The 11040-nt window shown below is 48.2% G+C and overlaps 1 protein-coding gene across 8 annotated transcripts in view; it reads left to right on the top strand.

Annotated features, from left to right (window-relative positions):
• Positions 1 to 9067, top strand: part of MGLL (monoglyceride lipase) — a 201363-nt gene extending 192296 nt beyond the window's left edge. For all 8 annotated transcript variants that reach the window (XM_053670313.1, XM_053670311.1, XM_053670318.1 and 5 more), the window contains 2 exons: positions 3229 to 3444; positions 5924 to 9067. In XM_053670313.1, the coding sequence (XP_053526288.1) occupies positions 3229 to 3444; positions 5924 to 6049 (342 nt within the window). In that variant the 3' untranslated portion in view covers positions 6050 to 9067. The remainder of the gene's footprint in view (positions 1 to 3228; positions 3445 to 5923) is intronic.
• The last annotated feature ends 1973 nt before the right edge of the window (positions 9068 to 11040 follow it).

Here is an 11040-nt window from a genome sequence, read left to right on the forward strand (position 1 = left end):
CAGCCTCCAACTGACATGTTCCCAGCTAACACATTCTCAGCCAGCAGGAACAACTGTAGTAAAAAAATGGGGTGAAGTGGGTACAAGAGATATTGCCAAAGATGGGTCTTTGCTATATGTTTTTAAATTCAACTTTTTGTTTTGATGTAATACTGATTCACATGTAGTTGTGAGAAAAATAGAGAGGAATCCAATGGACTTTTTACCCAGTTCTCCTCAATGCTGCCTTTTACAAAACTATAGGACAACATCATAACCAGAATGCAGTCAAACCAAAGGATATCTTATCACCACAAAGATCCCTCATATTGCCCTTGTATAGCACGCCCACTTCCCCCGGCCCCACCCCTAACAACCACATTTCTATTCTCCATTTCTCTTATTTTGTCACCTTCCACTTTCAAGTAAGCAAAGACCACTGTGATAGGGCCAGAATGGTTACTTGAGAGGAGGGTTTGGGCCTTCTAAGTCTGTTTCCTCACAAGGTGTGGCCCTCCCTTTCACTCCAAATCCCACTTTTCCTCTGTCCTGTGCCTTTTGCCCCAGCTGCGGCTCACATCAGGGGACTGCCCTTTCTCCGACATATCTGGCAATTCCTTCCCCAGGCCCAAAGTCAGCCATTGTGTAAACAGTAACTACGTGATCAGGAAAAGGAAAATGAAGTCAAAAGCAGGAAGCCGATAGGGCCAGCAGAGCAGTTAGACCCTGGAACAGACTCCTCAAGGGGCCTCATGCAGCCAGGATGTCTTGGGTCAGCAGGGTAAACTGGCAGGCCATTTCAGGAAAGTGGTGGTCTATTGCACTCTGGCCCTGTGCACTCCTAAGAACATATTCCCTGCAACCATGGACCAGCAGCATAGAATGGAGTGCTGTTAGCAGGGCTGCCAGCCTGCAAAGACCCAGACCTCAACAATGGGGACTTAAACAGAGTAGAAGCTTATTTCCCTGCACAGTGACTTCTCAGTGTCACCAGCCCCACATGCCCCAACGAATTTTGTTGCTTGCTGTTTCTGGAGTACAGCTCTTGTCCCTGTAGCCTCATCTGCCTCCCTACTCCGCTGTGTTCTGATAGGTGGGAGAAGGGAAATAAATAGGACAAGTATTTGACAAAAGGCAGTGCACAGCACTGCTGCTCACTTCCCATTGGCCAGAATGTGGTCACATGACCACACCTAACTGAAAGGGAGCCTGGGAAATATAGTCTTTACTCTAGATGCTTGTGTTCCAAATGAAACTTTCGGGGTTCTATAGGGGAGAACAAGAACTGGGTAATGAATAATAGGCAGGTTCCTCATTTACAAAACAAGGATAATAAGAGCCATTCCTCAGACAGGTTAATCAGGTTAAACACTTAGTACAGGCACATAGGAAGAAAGAGCTCAGATGTATTAGCTATTTTTTTATTTATTTTCATTAAATGAGATCTTGCATATGATGCCCTGGCACTGTGCCAGGTACAAAGTATGTGTCCAGTCAGTGGTGCTGCAGATACTATTGTTCTCATTGTTAGCCTCAGTTCTCAACAGACTCCAAGCCCAGGCTCTGCTCCCAAATAGGACTCATTGCAACCCCTGGACAAGCAACTGCTATGGCTGTGTATTGCCCCTGCACTTCCCCTGTTAGTCTCTTGTCCTCTCAGTCCCCAAGCAAATAGCCTGGCCCTGCAGGATTCACAACAGCTCAGCTGCAGGAAGTAGCTAAACCATCTCCTGTGGCTTTCCACAAAGGTCTGATTTGCCTGCTCTGTCCCTGGCATCAGAGAAATCAGGGATGGCAGGGATGACCCAGAATAGCTTATTGCATTTTGGCATGAATCCAGATTCTAGCCAAGTCCTATAGGGGTGGTAATATAAAAGCAGTGTAGTCCCTGCCCTTGCAGACTCAGATTGGAACACAGTGGACACTCTGGAAGTCTCACACAGGACAGCTAGAAGCACATTTCCTTCCAGCTGTTCCTGTGTTCCTTGTCCCCATGGCCCCTCTGCTCCCTTACCCAATATTAAAACCATGTGGCACTTCTCCAGCCAGTTGAGAACCCACTGGCAAGGGTCAGAGAAATGAGATAAGGGATGGTTGTGGCCTCACACCCATCTATATGGGCCTGAGATACTTCTCACCCAGATTTTGTGGGGGCAATGCCCCATCTTGGGCCACAGTGAACAGATAACTCACTGTTCTCTTAGAGGCAGGAGGAGTAAAGCCTGGGAGAACAAAGACAAGGCATCAGGGTATCCCAATGAAGAGCTAGGTTGGATTCTGAGCCATAAGCAGGGAGAGTGTCAGAGTTAGGTCCTGGGCAATTTGATGACTAAAGAGGGAGGACCCAGCCTCTGGGAATGTCCGCTAAAGAAGCAGCAGGCATTGCTGTCAGAATGACAGGCAGCCTTCTACAGCCCAGAGGACATGAACACGAGAGCCCACCACAGACCAGACCTGCCCTGGACTTTGCTCTTCTGGAAGCCTGTAGGTTAGTGCCCTGCCAAAGTGCCTCAGGAGTAACTCCAACCAGCCCCACACCTTTGTGTGTGCCCCTCCTCTACTTCTGCCAGGTGGACACTAAGTAAGGGGAGGCAGGCTTATAAAAAGCAAAATTCAGATGACTAACACCAAAATATCTTCAGAGCTACTCCTTAGTGAAATATTATGTAAATAATACAACTCTGCCTATATAAAAATATAGGGATTAACACTTGAAACTGTCTACAGAAAATGTATGAATGTGGAATGCATAGAACAAAGCCTGTGAAGAGATGTATCAAAACTAGTGTAGATCTGGGTCAGGGAAGGGCTGGCCATTCTGCTAGCTCTTGGCACCTGCACCCCAAATGGGCTGACTGAATAAAATCATCTCTTCAGGCCAAAGCAAAAGGAAGAGCTAACAGCCTAGCTGGATGGCTCAGTTGGTTAGAGGGTTGTCTCATACACCAAAAAAAAAAAAAAAGATTGCAGGTTGAATTCTCAGTCACAGCACATACCTGTATTGCAGCTTCAATCCATTGTCAGGACATACCTCTTTGCAGTTTCAATCCTCTACTGAGGCGTAAATGAGAGGCAACCGATCAATATTTTTCTATCACATTCTCTCTCTCTCCATTTCTTCCTTCTCTCTCTAAAATCAATAAACATATGCTTGGGTGAGAACTCATAGAGAAGAAGGAACAGCTAACAGAAAATATAAAAGTTCCCCCATCCATGAAGTGACAGAACCCTTTCTCTTTTTTCCCTCAGGTCGACCTTTATAACACAGACCCCCTCATCTGCCGAGCAGGACTGAAAGTGTGCTTTGGCATCCAGCTACTCAATGCTGTCTCAAGGGTGGAGCGGGCCCTCCCCAAGCTGACCTTGCCCTTCCTCCTGCTCCAGGGCTCTGCTGACCGCCTGTGCGACAGCAAAGGGGCCTACTTGCTCATGGAGTCCGCCAAGAGCCAGGACAAGACACTCAAGGTGAACACCTAACCCCCTCACTTCCCCAAGGTTGGGAAGGTGGTATCCTTTTGGGCACATCTTCCCAGAACCCCAAAGGCCACTCCCATGAGAGGCATCTTGAAATGCGCTGGGAAGTAAGTACCAGGAATACAAGGCAGTTTTTAATTCTAAGCAAGAACACAAGCCATTAGCTAACTGTTCACATGAACAAGCTTCAAAGGGAAAAAGAGAGAACACTCAGAAGATGTTCTGGTCAAAGCAAAAATCCTGCAACAGGGAACTGAGCAAAGAAAGGTCTTCGAGAGTTTGTGTCCCACTTTTCCATGTCCAAGGTCCAAAGGCCTGCGGCCATCCGGCCTCCCTGCAGGCTGGTTTGCTGCAGCAGCTTGGGACCAGCCACCACTGCCAAGGGCTTTAGGTGTACTGGTGCAGTGGGACATGGCAGGATCTGGTCTTCAAGTGAATTTGCAACAAGGGATGGGACCTGTGGCTTAGCCACATGGCTTGTCAGACATACAGACTGCAGTTGACTAATTAGAGGGCCTTCAGAGATGTGGTTTAGAGGTCCCAATGTTCCTGTTTTTATTTGTCTGATTGAACTGGAAATAGCTCCAGCTGGGGTAATGGGAGGAAGAGAAGCACCTACTATGTACCTGTCAGTTGACCCTGAAGGCAGCTATATGCGGTCAGTTGGGCAGAGCACAGCCTCAGTGTAATAGTGAATGGAAGTGTCTCCAAGCAATGCCACTACCGCCTGTGCAGTGGATGCATGGAAGCCCTGAGTCCAGAGCCATTTCCTGCTAAGTTACAAAGATAGCAGGCAACTCATTACAGATCACACACTTACTGAGCAATAGGGTCAAGATTCAAACTCACACCCCCTGACCCATGTACACTAACCCTCTCCATTCCCTACTGTACTGACAGAGACTCTTATGTCTTTGCAAACTTTCAAGTGCTCCCCTCACACCATTATGCATTGCAGACCCTGGCCCATACCAACTACAAGATATAGACTCCTAGATGAACATAAAGAGAAAAAGGAAGATTGGCTCTTGTAATGCTGGAAAGTATAAATGCCATAAGCACTTTGTAGTTTGGGTGCGGGCACCACACAGATCATTTTCTTTGCTGGAATGGAACTTTGGTGGCCCTGCAAAAGAAGGCCATGCAGAGTCTCATCTGCTCATTCACTCTCCATTCATCCATTTCTTTATTCAATCCAAGTGTTCACTGAACATTGACTTTGTGCCAGCACCAGAGAATAAGACAGGCAAAGTCTCAACCCTCCCAAGCAGTTCATCCTAGGAGATGAGCAACAAACAAATAACCAAACAGGATGAAGAGGGTTAGTGTCCTGAAGGAAATTAAGCAGGATGTAGGAACTGGGGGACCAGACAAAAGGTGAAGTATCTACTTCAGATAGGCAGGCAGGCCTAAGAGCTAACAGTGACTAGAGCAATGGAAGAACATTCCAGACAAAGGGAAAGGCGACTGCAAAGACCCAAGTTGCAAAAATATTGGTGTATGCAAACAACCAGGAGATCAGTGCAGTAGAAGTGTGCTGAACAGGGTGAGGATGTTATGTGACAGAGGGACCTGGAAGCAGAGGAGGAATTTTTCTCTTAGTACTATGAAAAAGCCACCAGAGTGTTCTGAGCTGGAAAGAAATATGCTCCAACTCTAATTCTCAAAGTACTCATCAGCTGCCATGTGGAGATAAGAATGGGGGAAAGGACACCAGGGGAGAAAATGGTGGTGTCACCTAGGCCAAGAGGATGGGCTTGGCCTGTGGTGGTGGCAGTGAAGGCAGAGGACAGCCTGGGGAGACCTGGAGAAAGAGTGACTATAGTGATCAAGTGATTATAGATGCATCCTGAGCTTGGACCTGCATCAGTGAGGAGACTATGACACCTACCCTGAGATGGGTGACACAAGGAGTTCCATTTTGAGACACAAGGAGTACCTATTAGAGAGTCCATCGAAAATTTGAGAAAGAAACTGAAAGCAACCACAAGAGGAAAGTGTATCTGGAAGGTTAACAGCTTTTGAATGATGTTGGGAAGACAAATAACATGAGGGCAAGTGTTCCCTGGCTACGGGCAACCGAAGGTCATTGGAGCCCCTGCCGAGAACAGTGGCTGTAGGTTGCTGGGAGTGAAAATAGACTGGGATCAGCTGAGGTCCAAGTGGAAGGCAAGTAAGTGAAGACAGTAAATGGAAATCAGTTTTGAGGTGGAGGCACAGACCAATCCACAGCTGGAGAGAGAAGCAGAATAAATAGAAAGTATATGTTGACTTAAGAAAGGAAGTGCTAGAACATATTGGGATGTTTTAATTTTTTTGAACCATCATCTGATCAAAAGACATTAGTACTATAAAGACAGGAGTCCTGGGACAGGGGGAGATTCTGGGGAATTCCAGCTGCTGCCTGTGGCCTTGCTCCCTGTACCTGTAGCTTCCTATAGCCCTGATTTCCTCTCTCTCCTAATTCCAGATTTATGAAGGTGCCTACCACGTTCTCCACAAAGAGCTTCCTGAAGTAACCAACTCCGTCTTCCATGAAATAAACATGTGGGTCTCTCAAAGGACAGCGGCAGCGAGAACAGGGTCCCTACCCTAAGCACATTGTCCAGCCAGGCAATCCCACAGTTAGGGAAATGGGCAGAGGAAGCCGACCTCTCAGATGTGGCTTGCAAAAAGAAACAAACCCCACAAACTGGAGGAATCCCTAGCATAATTTACTGAAGAAAAAAAGATATTCTTGTCTTACATTAAGTTGTCCATCCCCGGACCTACCTTAAAGGGTAGACAGTTTATGCAAAAAATAGAGAAGAGTCACAGGCAGTTTTCAAGAGATAGAATGTGCTAGAATGTCCTTAAAACACAGCAGAGGCTCTGCTCTGCCTCTCCTAGCTCCTGCAAGGTTCCCAGGAATTCCTGGTGTTCTGGGACACCTGACTGCAATAATTGGAGGAGTCCCCCTCCTGCCCACCTCTCCAGTCCTTCCCAACCCCTCCACCCCCATTCATCCCAGTCTGGCCTTTCTCTGGCTGTGATGTGATGAGGTGGTTGGCGTCAGCTTCCCAGGGAAGACTTACGTGCCCTCTGAGTCCTAGATAATGCGTGGAAGTTCTTCAGAATACATAGTCCCACCCTATGACCCCTGTCAACTCTTTGTCAGTGAGAACAGGGCTTTGAGGTGGCATGAAACTTAGCCCAGAGAGAGATAGAAGTTGATAGGAGACCCTACTCTCCCTTCTTCCCCTTCAGGGAGCCTGAGGCTGCCCATTGAGAGCTGTGTATTCAAGGGCTGCCTTCCCTTCCATGACTCATTTTACCTGAAACTATGAGAGGGCAATTGTATTGAAGAGGGAATGTCTAATATATAATGTATATTCTAAAGCAGATACTATTTGAGTAGGTAGGTGAGTGGGTGTGTGGGTCCAAGGGGGCTTGGAGGCACATGAGTCTGATCCCTCTGCACAGACGTAGGAAAACCTGGCCTGGGAACTCTGTGCTAACGGCATCAATGCACAGCCCCCAGAGGCAAGTCCCTAAGCACCACCAGTGGCAGTGTCAGGCTTCTCCCTGGTCCCCATCTGTCTGGGCCCTTCTCCCTGGTCTGCACCTCCCTGGTCCCCATAACTGTCCTGGGAGCTCAGTCCTGACAGCACAGCTACCTCTGGTGGCAGGAGAAGAGAGTCCCCACTCGGTGGCCCTGCAGCCAGGTGGGCAGGTGAGGCTAGCTGAGAGGGCCAACATTTCCTAGACCTTTCCTAGCCGAGGCCCCGCAGTGCCTGACCAGCCTTTCTCAGGTGCCAACACCCACCTGTGGCCCTCATTTAGTGCCAGCAATAAACAAGGATCACTGCCCACTTCAGGAATACCTTCACTTTCAATCAGACTTGCTGTGACCTCACAAGGCTACTTAGTATAACTATGACCATGCTGTGGAGGTAGCCACTGGGAGGCAGTTGCTCAGTGTTGACTCCCATGGAAGGTGCAGGCAGGAAGGACCTCCAGGCTACAGAGAAGAGGCAGTAGATTCCCTGCCAGGGCCTCTGACTCTAGGAGTTGGGTCTCTTGCTCCTCTTCCTCTAGCAGTGGAACTGCTGCCCCTTATCCATATCTTATTCTTTTAGGCCTTTTTCCAGTCCTCAAGGAGGGGACCCATTTCTGCCCTCCCTCCAAGGTCCTGCCTACACCATGGCAGAGCTAGAATTAGTCCCCTTTCAATGAGCAGTCTGGTCATGCTTGCTTGCCCAGGGTCCAGGTTTCTGTTCTCATGCCCCTGCCCCTCAGGAGAGGCAAAGTACCCAAGTACCTACACCCTGGGGGCAGGGCCCCAGTTCCCCCACAAAACTGGCTTTCATGGAAAACAGTGGCTTCCATTGCCCTGTCTTATTTCTCTGGCTTCTCTTTGAGGGAGAAAAATGCAAGAAATGCACTGAGAGACAAGGTGGGTGTCTGTTCAGCTGGGCAGCCATGTGAATGTTGGTGCTCCTCAGCTAAGGAAAAGCAGAAACTACATTGCAAACTCTCAAACCCACAAAACCCTCCTGAGCCCAGACCTGGAATTCTTGCCAGAGCTGTGACAGCTCCTATCACATAAAATCCCCACACCTCCCACCCACTCTATTGCTACCCTACCTCTCCCATAAGCAGGTGACCACAAAAGCATTTCCCAAATTAAATATCAGGCACATGGTTTAACCACTAATCTTTTAGATGTGTGAATTTATTTATATGAATGTTCTTACAGAGACAAATTCAATCACATTTACACATCTGGTTAAAGAATCACCTATCTTAAAAAAAGAAAAAAAATATTTGAAATGAATGAGGAGGGAGCTCAGGAGCCAAACATCAGCTGTGTCTGGAATCTTACCTGAGGTACTCCAACTATGTGGGTCTCCAATTGAGTTCATTCTCAAAGTTGACAGCTCTGCACTGACATCTGAAGCTTCAAAGTGGTGCCATGGGAGCAGGGCAGATGAACTGGGTTTGGAAGGGATAGTAGGTCTCACATACAGCCTGGCCTTGAAAGAGGTGAGAGGAGGGCATAGGCTAGCTAGGGAAGAGACCCCAGAGATGCAGCTGATCCAAACTCACCTGGAGGGATAAACACAACAGGATACTATACCCAAGCACTGATGTGAACACACCTCTCCCTGTACCCCAGAGGTCATGCTGGCCCATACAGAAATGGGTTTCATGCCGGAAAATCTTTCTAAGCAAAGATGTCACTTGTAGCCAGTATGGGGGTTCCAAGTCCCAAAGGACCCCATTCTTTTGCAGGGAATGGGCAGCCTCCCTTCCACCGAGCACAGACCCCAGCTTCCCCCTCAGTTTCTAGAGGGAGGACTGGGGGTCATGGCAAGAGCACAGAAAGGTGCTCTGGACACCCACCTTGCTCTGCTCAGCACCCTGTAGCAAGATTTTTTCTTTCTCTCACCACTGCTAATATAAACCCATTAGGATCACAATGATTTTCTAAACAATTCACCTGTTTGCTTTTGTCACTGCAGCTCAACACACACCTTAATGTATGCTGTTAGTGGGGAAACATGTATCAGTTTAGAACTATTAAAGTAATCAATATGCCACAGCTAATCCTAATAAACCAGATGTTTTTTAATGGTGTTTTCTGTCTGTCTGTCTGATCCAAGACTACAACATGCCCCACAGAGAGAGCAGAACTGAGAGCCTGTGCTGAGCCAGTCATCTGATACAAACCCATGTGTATGGACTTGACTTTCTGTCGTATACACTCAGAAACTTCTGCCCCAGGAGCAGATTGGGTATGCATTCTGTTACATTGTAGACCTGGCCACGCTACATACCAGAGGAGCAGAGCCGTCCTCAGCTCTGGACCAACTGCTTCCTCCACAATGCCACATGGATACCTGAATATCTCCAGAAACAAGCTCTGATCTTCACTGCCACACTGATTCCATCTGTGCCTCATTCATCTCAGCACAGGGTACCCCAGCTCTTCTGCTATTCAGGCCAAAGCTCTGGACAGCACGCTCCACTCATCTTGGCCCCATACTACACTTGCCCAGCAGTAAATCCTGTCACCTCTGCTTTGATTTCCCTCTGGCCTGACAGCTGGTCACCCTGCCTTTGTCCTTTCTCTCATATCCTTTGCTACATTATTCACGAAGCCTTTCCTGACCACCCTGTCAAAAGTCACCCCACCAACCCAGGTCCTGCCCTGCCTTCTCCTCCTCCAGCAAACTGCTGCTTGTTCTGCTTGTCTACTCAGTAGCCCTCTGTCCCCACCACTGGAATAAGCTGCAGGGGTGTGCATCCTTACTTTAGCTCTCTGTCTGATTTCCAGGAGATCCCCTATAAAATGCCTGTTCAGTAAGGATGGGAGGGAATGGGGGGAAGAAAGTGAATGAGTAAATAAGAGAGGGGGTATAGAGGAGGGAGGGAAGGAAGGCGAAAGGAAGAAATGCCATCTCTGAGACAGGCACTGAGTTTGGCACTGGGACCAATTTCATGCATGTGCAACATGTGCAATCAATTGCTCAGGGGCTCATACTTAGAAAGGCCCCCATGTTTTGCTTATTGCTCTGCCACTGCTGTCTTGAAATTCTCAATCATTTCTGAATAAGTTCCCCACATATTTGTTCTCCACTGGACTCTACATACATGGAACAGGTTCCGTGGGCATGACTGGAGTTGGGCCTGCCCTCTGTGCAGAGGACCCTCCAATGGCTGTATACCTGAAGGATAGAGTCGGCCCCACCCAGGCTTTCCCTTTCTTCTTACACCTAACCAAATTATACCCTGAGCCTGATCAAACCTGGCTTCCCTGCCTCATGAGCATTTGGTACTATCATAAAATCCCCACTGAACATCCTTGATGTGCCTGCCAGGCACCATGCCTGGGCCAGGGACTGCCCCACAGAATGAAGACAGAGTGACACAAACCTACCACTTCAGCATCTAACAGTGGAGGGTCAAGAAATGAGACAGAGCACACAGTGGGGCCAGCCCAGCAAGCTAAGCATGCTCTCCAGAGTTGGCCCTGTGGGAAAATAGGGAAATAAGTGGGAATGGGGAGCTCAAGGGGGCTCAAGGCAAGATTTGAGGGTGGAATTTGGTCTCAGAACTGGGACTTTCAGGATGAATGGAGGAAACCTAGGGTACCCTCAGAAGCACCCAAACAAGGACAGGGTGGTGAAGGGAATCCATGGGGTAGATGTGTTACTGGAGGCTTATTTATTCTCACCAACACAGTAAAGAATTAAAGATCAATGAGACAAAAGTGGATAAGTAAGTTTTATCAATACATTTTCTCTCAGGCCTGCTGAGGGTGGCAAGAAGGGCTTAGCATAGAAGAAGCAAGAAGAGAGCCTAGGCTGAGCTGCCTTAACTCACTGGGAAGTCAGAGAAAAGGGTCCTGGAAGACAGGTACAGGGGATGAGCTTAAGATGAGCTGCCAGCTGGTCATTGCCTGTGGAGAGGGGGATGGGGGCAGAGAGAAGAAAGGAAAAAGTATGGCTCCAGACGCTACTGACAGGAAGAGCACATGCATTCATGTTGGGTCCTTTGTCTTGAGGTTTTTATCTCTTTTTTGCAGGCAGGAACCTTAGGGGA

Source organism: Artibeus jamaicensis, unplaced genomic scaffold, assembly GCF_021234435.1.
Source record: "Artibeus jamaicensis isolate MK-2021 breed Jamaican fruit bat unplaced genomic scaffold, CSHL_Jam_final contig_558, whole genome shotgun sequence".
Lineage (NCBI taxonomy): Eukaryota > Metazoa > Chordata > Mammalia > Chiroptera > Phyllostomidae > Artibeus > Artibeus jamaicensis.